This window comes from Onychostruthus taczanowskii, unplaced genomic scaffold, assembly GCF_017590055.1.
Source record: "Onychostruthus taczanowskii isolate IOZ18803 unplaced genomic scaffold, ASM1759005v1 scaffold5, whole genome shotgun sequence".
NCBI lineage: Eukaryota > Metazoa > Chordata > Aves > Passeriformes > Passeridae > Onychostruthus > Onychostruthus taczanowskii.
This window is the reverse complement of record NW_024502568.1, coordinates 11811206-11827145: the sequence shown is the minus strand read 5'-3', so window position 1 is coordinate 11827145 and position 15940 is coordinate 11811206. Positions and strand designations below refer to the sequence as shown.

At 40.8% G+C, this 15940-nt stretch overlaps 1 protein-coding gene across 16 annotated transcripts in view; it reads left to right on the top strand.

Annotated features, from left to right (window-relative positions):
- The window catches only part of ABLIM1 (actin binding LIM protein 1), a 191157-nt gene that overhangs the window by 79693 nt on the left and 95524 nt on the right, over positions 1-15940 (top strand). For all 16 annotated transcript variants that reach the window (XM_041415801.1, XM_041415813.1, XM_041415810.1 and 13 more), the window contains exon 2: positions 10943-11077. In XM_041415801.1, the coding sequence (XP_041271735.1) occupies positions 10943-11077 (135 nt within the window). The remainder of the gene's footprint in view (positions 1-10942; positions 11078-15940) is intronic.

Genomic DNA, 15940 nt, shown 5'->3' with positions numbered 1-15940 from the left:
GTGTCTCCCGCTGTTTGTCCTTTCAGTGTTTGCTGCCTGTTGCTGTGTCTGTGTTTTTGCAGAGGTTCTCTGTGCTCCCCTCGTTCTGTTTTGATGTGCAATGGGTCAGTTTTGCCGTTTGCTGAAGTGGTTGGACCAACAGTGACCAGCACAATCCCATCCTTGGCCACCTCCTACACAGGTCACCACTGCAGCACCATCACTGCCAAAGCCCTGCTGGTTCTGGTGAATACAACTGAGTGGAATAAAAAATGATATGGTTGCTTTTTTGGATGAGAATTCAAAAGGCAACACTTCTATAGGTAGAGTATTGGCATAGTAAAATTGTTTAAAAATACATTTAAGCTAGGGCAGAAAAATATTTTTCCAAAGAGGAAGTAGGAATCTTGGTAGGAAAGAATTTACAAGTTAGGATCATAATTTGGGCTGCTAATGTAGGAGAATCAATTATTTTTGTAGAAAATTAATGGATACCAGGGGAAAAGACCAAGTTCCACTAATCAAAATGTCTTGTGCCCTTTGGGTGGGAGAAGCCAGGGAACAGGAAAGGATTTTTTTTTTTTTTTGTTCTGGGGGCAATCCATAACTAATTTAAAAAGGATTATTTATAGCAAAGTTGGTTTTCCACCTAGAGGACAGTCAGTATCCCCAAAAGAATAATTAATCCTTGCCTTCGTTGAGCCTGGATAACTTTCAGGCTCACTGGGGATCTGTCTGAGGAGAACACTTAGGCATTGTCTTAAGCCTGTTCTGTTCAGCAGTGTCTTGTTGAGTTTAATTGAATCACTGGGAATTAAAGCTAAGTAAGTGCTTCAGTATTATCCCAAAGTTGGACCCAATTTTTACAGGCTGTGTGACGTTTTTGAAAAAAAAAAATAATGCATTTTATTAATGGTGGTAATTTTGTGTTGTAAGAAACAATTAGAGAAATAATTCTGGATTTTATATGCACTGTTCATAAAATGATATAAACCCAGAAATTATAGAATCCATGTGTCAGTCAATTGTGTACATGATCTATAATTAATACCAGCTGTTCAGAAGTGAAATGTTGGTGCTCTTATGCTATGCAAGAGAATAATAGGCAAGGTTCTATGAACACTCTCCAAAGGGTGGGTAACTCCCTAATCCCACTGCTGTTAGTACCACTTCAGCATCACATGTCAGTACAATCTACATGGAAGTATTGTGGAACTCTGTTTTAGTTCAGGATCTGGTTCAGAAGCACTATCTTATTAAAGATATATCAAATTAAAGAAGTGATCGAAATAAAAATGAAGCCTTGCAGAACATTGAGTGTTATTTTTTATTACTCTTGGGTCGAACAAGAGTCAATGAATTGCTTGTTTGTTCAAAGAAGCAGTTGCATTTGTATTTTCTTTTTTTCCAAAGCACCTCAAAACAGGATTTGATGGATTTGAGGGTGTCTGCTTGCTATGCAGGAGTGGAGGTGCTAGCCAGAGGAACAGGCTGTGTTCAGGGTACTGTATTGATCAGTGCTTTCCCTGTGATAGTCCATTTACCATCTAATGCTAACACCTGATGGTCTTTAGGAGCACAATTACTCATTGTTGAAATAATATAGCTCAGAAACTGACTTCTATGCTGTAATGTTTTTGAGGTCTGGGTGCCAACATGGGCAAATGAGCACAGGGCAGGGCTTCTGAAACTCTGGTTCATCAGCTCTGTGCATGGCAGACTACCCTGGGTGCCAGGAGCCTCGTGAAGATTTATGTTGCTCATTTCTGTGGTGTCCACTTTTAGTTTGAGGCTCTGTAGCTCAGTCCTTAGAGAAGCCAGAAGTGAGGGTGGTACTGAATGATGGGCATCTACAATATCATTGATTGAAGGAGGGTTTCTTAGCTCAGGGCACAGAGCTTCTGTGGTTTAAAGGGGTTGGCTGAGGACAGGTCTCTGCAAGGATCTTGTGAAAAAACCCTTGGGGAGATTCCTGGTGGTAACTGAGAGGAGATTTTATCACAGATTCTGTTCTGAAGGCATCTGGGAGACCACTGGTCTGTGTAGCTCAGTGTTCCTCCTCAGATAATCTCAGGGTGAACAGTGGGAGAATTGATTATTAAAATTAGCATTTTTATATTTGCTTACTTCAGAAGGAAATTTAATTCATTTTACTGCATGGAATTCTCATGCAGCCTCTAAAAAGGATGCATAGGGGAGCTGTGATGAATTTGTTGCCAGAATCCCCACGTGGGATGCTGTTTGGGTAGCTGAGAGGCCTGATAGACATTTGAGTGCTATTATGGGAAGCCACCACTCATCAGTAAGCCAGAATTTCCATGCTGTCTGGAAAAAGCAATTGTTTTTTCTGCTAACTTCAGCAACTTGCTTTCATGTAGCCTTGTGGATCCTCCAGGATTCAGGATATATGCACTGAATAATTTGACACTTCTGTGTATTCATTGTTGTGAGTAAAGTTTAGATACTGGTCTTGATGATCCTTGTGAGTCCTTTCCACCTCAGACTATTCTGTGATTTTTTTTAAGATAGAGTCATCAAGTGATATGTATGAGATGGTTGCTCAGAGTATGCTGAGGAGCTCTTGAATTTCTAATTACCTCTATCCTATGTTAGAAAAAAATCACTTTTTTGAAATAGTGAATGATCCTCTTGTGTATGTCAGATGTGTTGAAGGCATAACTCAAATTTTTTTGGGCTGCTTGCAAGGCTTATAAACAGTTACTACATGTTAGAGACTTGCAGATGTTGGGTGTGAGAAGCAAATGTTTAGCCTGATCTTCCAGCCCTTCAGCAAGGAGTTTCAAAGGGTGAGTTGACTATATTGAAATACTGACCCTCAGTAAGTTGGCTGTGGAACCAAGTGCAGAGAACCTTTGTGGATGTGATCAAGAAGGGCATTCCCAGAACATCAGATAAGAGCCTGGATTCACTGTCTCTTTATCACCCAATTTTTATGGCGATCTGTCTTGTGAAAAATTACTCTGTACTAATGTAGAAGTATGGCAGAATAAATTCACTTTGTGCCTCTCCCCTTTGGCTTGCTAACCACTAATCAGCAACCCGTCTGTTAACAATCATGTTGAGTAAGGCAGGAATGCAGGTTTTGATTCAAAGACTGGCTTGGCCTAGTCAACATTTGTTTGATCATCATCTGTTTCTCAGCATGTCTTAGTTTGCTGCATACTTCATTGCAAGATTAGTGCCTTTTCATTACTGAAAATAGTGCTAAAACTCCCTATTGCTTTTTCTGTTTGAGCTTAAAACAACACCTGACCACATTCAGTTAAGAAGCTGTTCTTGACTCTTCTTTGAAAGGATTATAATTTTTCTTAAGCAAATATAAATGTAATAATTTTGTCAGGTCCTTTTGTTCCTGCCAAGTGTAGATGATGCTCTAGAATGTGCTTTTATTCACCTGCCAAGTGATCAAAGGCAAACGTGTGGACAGACGTGGCAGAAGTTCCTCCCTGATGCTGTTTTAGAGAATGACAAACTCTTCTAAAGAGGCTCTGATGCTTTTGTGGTGAGAAGAGCATCAGTGGAGCTGTTGCAGTTCCACTGGACTGCAGAGCTGAGTTAGCACTGAAGTGTTCACAGTTTCCAGCTGACAAATTGAGAAAGCTCTCAGGCTCCTGGTGGCTCCAAAGCAAGGGTGGGATATCCTGAGGTTCCTGTTCAGCCACAAGGGCCACATTCATGCCACATTTATGCTTTGTCATTGAGAAACTCTGAAAATTATACACTAAAGACTGTCAGAATCTGGTGAATGTCAGAATGTGGTGAAATCCCAAGTGTCCAGATAAGGCTATAACCCCTACATAAACACAACCTAATTTTCTTTATCTCTCAGTCACTCTCAAAGACTTGGAAAACTGCATCCACCAAACACATTTCTTTCAGTTGCAGAACCATCACAGTTACATTGTTTTGTTTGTCTGTGTTGGAGAAGGTGATCTTTTTTTCAGATTGGATCAAGCACAGGTGCTGCTGTTAAATATTTCACTTAATACTGAACCATTCATATGCATAAATCTTAATAGGGCTGAGGCCTTAGGCCCTGATCTTATATGCTGTTCTGTGGGGAATTCATTGCAGTATCAAAGCTTGAGACAGAAGAAGAGGATTGGGAGGAGGATAGGAAACAGCAGGAAAAATAGAGAGAAAAGAAGCATATTTGCACTTGTGTTCTGAAACTTTGAAATAATTGTGATTTTTTTTCTGGGCTGTATTTTTAAAGGTCATTATTTCCTCACCTTTTTACACATATGGGTGTGTGGCACAAAGCTTTTTATTTATATTTGTAAATAACATAGGAGTTGTCTCTCATTGATTTCACATTACAGTTGTTAATATTTTGGGTTTTTGCCTGGCACTTACATCTCTAAATCTTTGTATTTCATTATTTTAGCTGCATTAGTTCTATGCATGTATACCTAAAAATATGAAAGTATAAAATGGGGTGTTTGGAGCCCCATGTGCTCTCACTGGGTGCACTGGTCAGCCCATTGTGCTCTCATGGGGGTGGGTGTGAGTGCCAGCCTCACCACAATCAGGGCACTGATTTCTGCCAGAGGAGCTGCTGCACTGCCATGGTCCCTTTTGCATCTGCTCTTTTCAGCAGCAGATGAATTGTAAGGGGAAAATGATAATACTTTTATGGAAAATGTGAGAAAACATTTCAAAACTGTGGCAAAAAGCTACCAAGTTTAAGATTTTTTTTCTGCCTTGTTTTTAAAATAGGTACTCCGGATATCTATAGACAGCACAAATAGATTTAAGACAAATTGGCACACTGTAGGAGTAATACAGATAAATTTACAGGAAGAAAGAGCTTTATAATGCTTCTTCAGATCTTTGAATGGCAGTAGTATGAGCTAGCTACAGTCTAGGATTTTCCCTTAGGCTTTCTCATACATGTGTAGGCAAGCAGCTCACTAGTATCTCTTCATGGGAGTGCCTCCTTCCAGGATTTCCTGGAATTCCTGAAGATCCCTGTCAGATACCTGTGGTTAATGACTGCAGTAATATCTTTATCAGTCCCTGGCAGCTGGGAGGTTTGATTTCCCTCTCAGTCACTGCTTGGTCACCTTACCTGATAGGATTCTTACAGATTTGAGATTCAAGAACTGAGTCTGCAGATAAGCAAAATGACACTGCATTTTTCACCCCTTCTTTTAAATAGGTATTTCAGTACCTCCTCGAGTCTCCACTGTGCTGGGCTTTTACAAAAGAGGAATTCCTTGGAGACTGCATGGGCTATAGACAGACAGGCTTTACAAACCAGGGGTTACAGGCACTTATCTCTGAAAGAAACACAAAAGATGGGAGAAAATTACTTCTCTCTTTACAATAGAGCATGGAGGAGAAATGATAAGGCAGATTCCATTTTTGAACTTGATTCTCTGGTGTCTCCAGCATATTTCAGCTCAGAAAATACTTTTTCCCAGCTTGTCATCCTGTGCACAGTGCCCACCTGCCTCCCTGTGTCCTGTCCCAAGCAAGGAGCTGCCCAGCTTCATCAACAGTGGAGCTGCTTTGCAGCATCAAACACTGAGGGAATTCAGTTTTTAAACCTTCAAGTTTTGAGCTGCAAATTCAGTAAATTAGTTTAAGAAATCATAGCCTGTAGGCACACAGTTTGTGGTGATTGGGAGTGGGGCTGAGCCCCATCCCCAGTGGCACAGCTGTGAGCAGCACTGACAGCAATGAGCCTGGAGTGCCCAGGGGCACTGACCAGCCACCAAAGGGAGCAGAGGGCACACAGGGGCACTGCATCAGCATGAGGGGATAAAAGGCTGGGCTAAAGAACAAGAAGGGCGAATGCTTGAAGCCTGCTGAAGTGTTGTGGTGTTACTCTGGAAGGGTTGAAGCTTTCTGAAAGTGTGTGGTGACGCTCTGTGTGTCATGGCCATCTCAGCTGTGACAGTAGCCTCCAAAGCCATGTCAGGTGATGCAGAGATGGAGGCCAGAGAGAGAGTTGTCTGTAGAAAGCTTTGGTTGCATTTACTGCCGTGGCAATCTCAAGCACAGTCCTTTTACTTTTATTGCTAAAAGCAGAAAAGGAGTGAGGAAATTTTAAAACAGGCTAGCAGAGAACTTGGAGTAGTTTCACACCATTACATCTGTGCTTTATTTTTTCTCCTTAATGGTTCAGTCTTCAGCCAAGAAAACACAGTAGCTGGAAATCAGCATTTCAGAGAACATGCTGCCTGTGTCAGGCCACTCCTAAGACATAAATGAAAAATCTGTGACATTCTGAGAACCCCCTTGCCCGTGCTGCAGTGAGCACAGCCTGTTCTCAGTGCTCTGCAATGGAGCCCAGAGCTTGTGGAGCTAAAAAGTCACAGAGATTCTGCATCCTGGCATAAAGCCTGAAGTTACACCTTCTACAACATGGGTAGAGTTGACTGAGCATAGCTTCAGGTTTATTTCTGGAGGTATCCATGCAAATGGAAAAATGATAAAAAATCACTTTTAAAAGAGCAGTAGCTCAGATCATCATCTTTAAATTTAGAGGAAGCTTTTTTTTCTTTTTTTAATTGCAGTGTAGATCAGAACTGAATTAAAAATATTTTGGTGTGACTCCACCTTGCAGCATTCCCATAGCAAGGTGTTTCCCAGAAGCTTTTCTGACTTCCAGTAAAAGCCAAGGTACTTCCTGGCTTGCAGCAGATCCATGGAGTCTTGCCAGCAAAAATCTGCAGCTAAGAATCCCTTAGCTTCTGCCTTTGATTTCCCAACAGTTCTGTATTCAGGGAGAGAATCATCAGCAAAGAAGGCTGCAGTATTTATTTTCATTATTTTCTTTATTTCTTTATTCAACTGCATTCTCTTCAAGTAGTTGCTGTAATTTCCATTTCAGAAAGGTTTGTTGTGAATACTGAGGTCTAATTTCTAGCTGATGCAACACAAAATAATTGTTTCTAAACCCTCAGACAATGCTCTGCTGTAAAGAAAACACCCCAACAGAACAGTTTTCTACTTTGCACAGTGAATTAAGTCTTTAATTTTGCTCAGAAAATACCTTTGGTTTCTCATATGAACATTGGGTTGTGGTCTCTTCTATCTCCTTTTTTTTAATTATTTTTTGCAGGTTTGGGATTATTTTGAGATGTTTAGATAAAATGCAGTAACAAGTACTCTCAAGCTGTTGGAGTTGCTTTGAATTTACATCCATATTGTGCAGTTGCAAAAGGTAATGAAACCAACATTGCTTGATTCACAAGGAAACATAAGGAATGACAAAAATAATGGTGATATGTCTGCAGAGTGATGTTAGCACAAAGCAACACCCCAGTGACAAGGACTGTTTTCCTCACAGCTGAAGGTGCTATTGATTTTTTTCTGTTCTTTTTATTTCTCCCTGACTTAAATTATGTAATCCAGACTTCCCAGTTGTCCCAGTCAGTGCATGTGTTACTCTGGGTAAACTGGATATTTAATGGGACATTGATTTGTCTTATTTGAAGCCTAAATGAGTTTAAGAAAGCATTAATTATTCATTGATTATTCATTTAAGCTGGTCTTGAGTGGAAGTCTCAACCTATCTTGTCTTGAAATGTTCTTCTTTGTGTATCTCTGACCAGAGATTTTATTCATTAATTAGAGAAAAAAAAAGTCTTCAGGCAGTGCCCAGCAGTCTTAGCCAAAAGCACCCATGCACCCTGTCATGCTGGCTGGGCTGAACTGGGATGGGACAGCTTTGTGTGGAGACAGGTTTCAGTTCACATCCTTAAACTGGAGCTGGCAAATTCTTAACCTGTGCTTGTGTTCCACACCCGGGCTGTGGGTGGGCACTTTGTGCTGTGAATTGTGAGCCCTGGTACTGAGGCAAGAAGGTGACTGGCTGTCTTAGTGCTTATGTGGCTCTTTCCATCCCTGGAACCTTGTCGTGGGATTTGTTCTCACAGTAGGCTGAGGTTAACAGTGCTGTTGCACCTGGCTTACAGTCCCAGACACTGAAGACACAGAGAAACTAAAAATTCAAATAATTGTAACTTGGAAGGTCCCCTGGTGGTCCCAGGTTCAGTGACTTAGCTGAATTAACTGTATGGCTTTATTCCTTTGGGGTTAGGGGATATCATCCAAAGAGCCCAGGTATCTGTTGTGGAGCAGGAATCTGGGTTATCCAGATTCTAAATTCATGCCCTGTCTCTGACTATACTGTCTGGAGTCTGTTGTAATTGTCTCAGACATGATCTAGGGTTGCCTTATTACATCATGTGCAGTCTGTGATGCCTGAGAAGATATCCTGTAGTTGTGGTGGGGAGGGTTGGTGCAGGCAGAGCCTGAAGTATGGACTCTCAAGGTGTGAAATCCCTGCAAGGAGATGAACCCAGCTCCTGACTCTGACCTTTTCAAACCTAGAGCAGCTTAAAACTGACATGTCCAGTGAGCTGGCTGGACTTCAGTCAGAAAAATTTCAATAAGCTGCTTGTAGAGGTATTCCTCTTTCTTTTTTCTTTAATTCCCTGTTCTGTCCTCACTGGTAACTGTGAAAGGTCACCTCTGCCACGGAACAGCCTTGTGTGTATTGTGTGCATCCAAAGGAAAAAGCTTACAAGCAATTCCTTACAGGAGGGTGAAAGTCAATTATTTGATTTTGACCTACAATGCTAAATGGAGGCCAGTAAGACAAGCACCATAATTAGCTTCACTTAAGAGATCAGTCTGGAAATAGCAACTAACAGTATTTGTATTCATTTAAATGGCTTTAAAGGCAGAACTGGAAAGAAGCTGCATCATTGGACCAGCCTTGAAAATAGTTATTTACTCTCCTGTAAAGAGCAGAGGCTAGTGTTTCAAATCAATACCAGAATATCTGGAACCTGGTGTGCAGAATGTCAGAGTGTCCTACACCTGTGAGGGGAATAAGGAGAATGTTGCAGGTACAGATTTCACAATGCTTAGGAAGCATTTTCCCAAATTCTTCATCCATTTCCTCTTGTGAGCAGCTTTAAAAGTCCACACTGTTAACTTCAGCTTTCATCAGGCCCATCTCAGGCTGTGTGGGTCTGAGAGGGAATTTTGCTCATAATAATTTAATTCGTTAACAGTCATCTCTATGTTTGTCTTTTATTCATTCTTTCTTTCCTTCTTTCTTTCCTATATATTTCCTTGGTTGCCAGTGAATAGTTTTGTTTGTAAGAATAATAACTTCCACTCCAGAAACAGTATTGCACTGCAGACTATTAGATGAGGTTCACTCAAGGTAAAGCATTCAGTGAGCTTTTACTTCACTGGAGCTGCTAATTGAAATACTGGTTGGCATTACCAGCTGAATTCTGTTCACCAGGACGGGCTGAATAACTGCTCAGGAGAAATAGTTTAAGTGAAGCTATCAGAAAAAGAGGTATTAAAAACTTTGAGGTTTGAGTAGAAGAATTCAACCCTTTTCTTTGAAGTTTGGGGTTGGAGATGTGAGTGGTGATAGGAAGAGCATAAAAGTTACCATATTAGTCTGGTTGGACTTATAACAGAAATTGCTTAGAATATTTTTTATTCTCTATTCTTGAAGCTATAACTCCCCTAATCACATATTCAGCTTTTTTATTATTAACCGTGTATTTATGTAATGCAAAATGACAACAGCATTTCTTCAGTAAGGCATTTATAAAGGAGAATAATATAAAAAGACTTCATGGAGTGATGGAGCTTTTCCCCTAGAAATCCACTGAAGAAGGGGAGGAATCTGGCACAGTAAATATGAGCAAGGTATCTGTTAAGCTGCATAAGCAGTAACCTGAAAAAGAGCATAGTCCTGGCTGGGGTGATGCCAGGAACTGATCAGGAAAGGAAAAGATGTCGAGAAAATTCTGAAGATGTTTTCCAGTGACAGTGAGAGTGATGTATCAGCACTCAGTCCTTTGCAGGCCAGGAAAAGTAGGACAGGAGTGGTATAAAGACAGAGGCGTGGGTAGAGGTATGTTTTCTCTGAAATGTTCTGATGAGCACCACTAGTTTGAGAACAATATTACAAGGAGAAAGGCTTCCTACTGCTAGAATGGGATGTGGGAGGGAGAATTGAAGGAACATAGGTTTGTTTGGGAACATTCTGGGTAATACTTTCCACTTCAAACAGTTCAGTTGAGATTAAATCTTGCTCCAGCTTACACCCGTGCACTTCTGTTAGGGCCCCAAGCTGCCACATCTGAAGAGAAAGTTAAACATGTTTTACAGAAGCCAAATGTGGAGCAATTAAACTTTTATTACGACAATGACATCCACAAACTTTTCCTGTTCCTATCCGAGCTCTGCTCTGGGGGTGGGGTTGGTGATTACCCCTGCCTGGAATTGTGTCTCCCTGACAATATTGCAAATACATGGGTAGTTTCTGCCTATTCATACTATCTCTAATTTGCATGCAGAGAGTAATTTCTGCTAGAATTGATGGGAGTAGAGACAAATAATATTGGCTTATTTTCTCTTCAAGAGTGCTTTCCCTGCATTAGGTATCTGCTGTAGCAAAAAGGAGATGTTTGTAGTTTATTTTTAGTGCAGTCATTTGCATACAGACTATCTGGTTCATCTGGTTTCCCAGAACTTGATTTGGAATTGCTTTCCTTCCATCCTTTTTGCTTGGGTTATATACTTTCCTGGATTAAATTAGTTTGGACTTTCCTTGTGTGCTCATCCAGTGGTTTGCACACACTCATGTTCTTGGACAGAAAATGGCAGGCATTCTAAAACACTTTGTGTCACTGACACTGTGGAGGGAGGTTTTCCTCATCCTTCTGTAGCAGCCTCAATGGAAAGAAACAGTAGTTGATGTGAAAGTTTTAAAACTACTGTTTTATGAAAAGACTGTATTTAAATAAAATGGTGGTAACTTTTTAGATGAGCATAAAACGTGACCAGATACATTTGTATCATGGTGTAAAGTGTCTGAGAACACAGAGTTTTGAATAGGAGAAAATATTCTTTTTGTATGGGTTGAAATATTTTTTGTTTGTTTGCTTTACAGTGGCCCATCCTCAGGAGCCCCACCACCCCTCTGAAAAGCCAGTCATCCACTGCCACAAATGTGGGGAGCCTTGTAAAGGTGAAGTGCTCCGAGTTCAAGCCAGACACTTCCACATCAAATGCTTCACCTGCAAAGGTAAAACCTGGATATTCGTCTGTTAGAAATGACTCCATTTGTGCAAATGTGCCTTGGACCACTGATGGGAGGTTGTGCTTCCTGCATCAACCCATTAAAAATACACTCTTTGCTCAGTACCTGAAGGATTTGAAGGTGGGAAGGGTAAAGAAAGGTGGTGATACTTGGGAAAATTCTGTCTTTTTTGTAGTTTTTGGTCTAAGTGCTTTTTCAAGGATCTGGAATTTTTTAAAAAACTCTTGATAGCAATGACTGTCTTTCATTAAGGATAGTTATGAAAATTAAGGTCCTTTGTACTCAATTGACTGGTGAAAGTATCTGCTTTCAAAAAACCCACCAGAAAGGTTCTGCAAAGGTTTTCTAAGGCTTTGTGCTATGGAGCTGCCTTGGGAGTGGGGATAGTGCTGCCCATTCCACAGAGGGAGGACCTGAGGAGCTCTTGGCAACTCCAGCTCATGCCACTGAGCCCTCTGTGACCACAACAAAGACTCACTGTGTTTTTTTACAAAACAGAGGCTTAATGAAGCGTTAAATAATTGTAAAACTATGCTTTGTGAATTCATTGCCTTTGAAGATGGGTGCCACGGAGCAGGAGGCAACCCTGGCTCCTTCACAGAGTTTCTGTTTAATGAACACCAATGCAGAGTTGGCTGAATTGAGTAACCACAAAACATAGGATGAAAGGTGAGAATAAGGAGAAATACCCAGTTCTGTGTGCAACCACTGTCTGCCACAGTCAGTCCCAGCTCAGCACGGGAGAGATACAGCACAGGAAGGGACTCAGGCTCCGGGGGAACGTGGCAGAGCTGGTGGCAAACATGGAGAAAGGTGCTGGAATAATAAATCAGAGTAACTGAGCAACTAAAACACAGCAGCAGAATCAATACCACATAGTTTTTCACTTCTATTAAACCCAAGTTATCTTTTTTAAGTCCATATCTAGCACGTACACTGCAGATCCAGATTTTGAAAAGTGACTCCAGCCCTGTTCCTGAGTTTCAGTTATGGTTTTCATGTTCCAGATGTGGGTGGGTGGAATAGTTGTGTGGTTGCTCTGTTCTTCCGCTTCCTGAATATATGGAATATAGCAGAAAGTAGAAGTAGTTGTTTTCCTCTGTCACTAAAGGATTTTTTTAAAAGGTCACTTGAGTTATTTGTATGCTGAAAAATCAGTGTCTAGAATCTAAGAACTGGTTTATTAACTGTGGTTTTTAGTTAAATACAGCTAGATAACTAAAAAAAAATGCTTACCTTTCACCTAGATATTAACATTTTTTTTCTGTGCCAATCTGGAGTGGCATCAGCCCATCCCAGAGGGCACTGTGGATCTCTGTCTGCCCTGTTTCTGGAATGCTTGGGGAAATGCATATATCTTTCTCTACTACAGCTGCTGTATTTCAAGCAGTACTTGATGCCATATAATCCCTGAGCAGTTCAAAACCAGCAACTATTTGTTTATTTTCTTGTTCTTGTCCATAGTGAGTAGTGGTCTCAATTTACAGAAGATACTGGATTAGGATATTTTCAGCATCAGGCCACCTGAGACCCTTTGAGTCACAAAGGAGAATGAAAATTCAGGCCAGGTAGCAAACAGTGTCCTTAGGACTTCCTGATAAAGAAGGGGGCAGATGGAGCAGGGCTTTGGAATTGTTGTCCTGAAGAATGCACCACATTAATCTTGCTTTTTTTAGGAGGGGTGAGGTCTACTTTCTTCTTTCATTTGTGTTTTAGTTACTTACTCATAAGCTGCTTTTGTGCTTTGACTATTCTGTTGCAAGACTGGATTTACTAGTATAATTTTTTTTGTTTTGTTCTTTCCTTCACTAGAGGAATGTCTAAACCCATTGTAGCTTCTGTTTGTGATGACAGTTTAAGATTCTGTAATAATATTGACCTTATGAGTGCTTGCATGAAGATCACCAGAGAAGGGAGAGCTATGGAAATAATTCTTTCTGGAGGAAATGGAACTGTGATTTGTACCATTAGCTTGTTAAAGAAATGGAGGAAAGTAAATCCAGTTTGAGCTCAGAAGGGCCAGAGCTGAGTGTTAGAGACTTTTCTCATGCTTTTCATTTAGTCTGTGCTTATTAGTTTGGTTTGTTGTCTGAGTGTTATCTTTTTAGAGTTCATTTGTCTTCACAGGGAGAAAGGAAAGGCCTGTGCATGGGAGGTTGCTCCAAGTCCTGTTTTGAATGTTTTACCTGAGCTGCAGATCTTGTTTATTGTTATTTAAGTGAGTGCAGTTTTTGTTTAAGCCACATAGTTATTTACTCACATTGCATATTGTCTGACCATATGGTTTATACAAGTGGGACACAGCTGTTCAAGTAAGTGGTTCTCTTCCCTCTTAGTCTGATGGGTTTTTAATATGACATGACTGCAGCTCTACAGGAGGTGGAGTTAGACCCCCCTCAGTTTATAAAGTAGGCAGCAAAAAAATGTTTATAAAATTAGGCAGCAAAACCAACAGATACTGGGACCAGGATCAGCTGCATCTACAGGTGGCTTGGTTATCTTTTTCATATACTAAACTTTGCTCTTGAGACTGCAACTCCCATCTATAGCATGAAAGACTTGAACAAGCTCACACTTGTCTGTTTTCATACCTGCTGAAAGTGTTTAAACTTTTACCCACAGACTTAGAAGATGTGGGAAAAATCCATGTCTTGATAAGGCTGTCACACGAGTCACAGAGTTTGTGTGATCCTGTTCTTTGCTCTCTATGACATTCCTTTTTATTATTGCCATGCACGCACTCAACTTCATCTTTACATCATACTGTTAAGTGTATTTGATCTGTGTGTAGTCCTGCTTCCCTGGGTTGTGTCAGAAGCTCCTAGGCACTCCATGACTGCTCGGCATGCATGTCAGTGGTGGCTGTGGCACTGCAGGAGCACGGTGACTTGTGTCTCCATGTGCATCAGCCAGCTCGGGACACGCTCATGCGTCACCTAATGTGAGCAGACAATCGCCCTCCCCAGGAGTTCGGTGCTCTGTCCATCTCTGGAATCTTTCTAAGAACAGAGGAACTGCTTCCTGCCAAAGATGACCAGTAAAACCTTCACTGACTGACATGTTCCCGTGCCCCCATGATAAGATGGAGCTGGCTGGGGCTCTGCCTTGGAGAGCTGTGTGTCTCCAGCTGCTGTGTCCAATCTGCCAGGGCTGGCTGCTTCTATTTGTGGCTCCTGACAAGAGCTGATAGGAAAACAAAAAAGCTGAAAATGGTGTGGCTGTCCCCAGGAAGGTGAGCTCTGCCATCCTCCCGATAGGCAAAGAATTTCAGGCAGGCAGCAGCTGACTGGGAGCTGGAGTTAACAGGGGAATGATGGACAGAGGAGGGATAAGAGACATTTAGGAGTGCAGCTCCAGGAACACCATTCAGAGCAGCTGTCTTTGGCTGTTTCATGACAAAACCCCTTACCTTGCCAGGGAATTACACTGTTTTGTGTTAAAAATGCAAATTTAATAGGATTCTGCATTACCTCCAGGTGTAATAAATAAGCTCTAAGGTCTGTTTTAGCAGGAGTACACTACTCTTACCATACCAAATTGTTAATCTTTACGAGGCAATGGAAACAGCAGGCTGAGAGGAGGGAAGGTTAGATGAGGAGGTTGAGCTGGAGACATCATTGGGTTTGTCTCAAATAAACATTACCATTAACAAGAATTAATTAGTAGCTTATGAAGAAGTAAAAGTTTTTCTTGCAAGCATCTATGTACATTAATAACTTTTCTGGAAAAACTAAGACTACTCACTGCAATGCTGTTCCATATGTAAATGTGTGTGGGATCAGGCCCTAAATTACAATGTGCATGAGCAGAGATTTTAATATCTCAATTTAAATTGTGATCTGATACAAATGATAATTTTCTGCCATTGTCAGTTGATTACAGTTCACTTTACCCTATTGCATGTACTAGCAGAGGAAACTTGGAGGCTAGCAAAATTGCTATAATAAGGCTTTATTATTAAGCCTGTGATTCATCTTTTGGGTTAGAGGGAAAAGCTGGTTTCAGTACACTGTATTGCTTAACAGAAAAAGCTTTAAGCTTTCATTGTAACAATGTAAAAGTTTACATAGCTTGATTTTGGTGCATGGAGAGATTGGCTGAATTATCTTAGCAAGACAGGGTAGTGTTTGTGGTAGGAGTGTTTCAAATAGTAGATTCATGACGTCAAATATGAATTTGAAAATTTAGATTTTTTATAGTAATGTAGACTTAAGAAAAATTTAATCTCATAAATAAACAATCCAGCCATAAGAATATGGATGGTGTCTTTAAGTTTTTTAGTTCTCACTGTTCCAGAATCATGGAATGGTTTGGGGTGGAAATTTAAAATCATGTCATTCCAGCCCCTCTGCCATGGGCCAGGTTGCCAAATCACTGGGCCAGGTTGCTCAGAGCCCTGTCCAGCCTGGCCTTGAACACTTTCAGGACTGGGATATCTGCAATTATGTGGAATAAAGGTCAGGTGAAAATGTTTCACTGTGTATCAATGTTTCACATGCTATAGCGATATCAAATATCAAAAGGCAATTACCTGCTAATAATCTTGCTAATTATAAGGCAAAGCCAAGTCTTGGCATCCAGGAAGCATTCCACAAACCCGGAGTATTCTACAGAAAAAAAAAAAAAAATTAAGCTTCTGTTGAAACATTGTTATGAATCAGCATAAAGGAGTTTCTTAACTATGGAATAAATGTGGTGATTTTCCCCTCCTCATTTAGATGTCTCTCGAGCTTAACTTGCAGAATCCTCCTCTGTGGTATGTTTAGGTTCTAGGCACAGGTCTGGGTTTTTTACGTGAGGGCTTTTCAAGGCTACATCATCTGCAGTTCAATGAGCCTGACAGGGAGG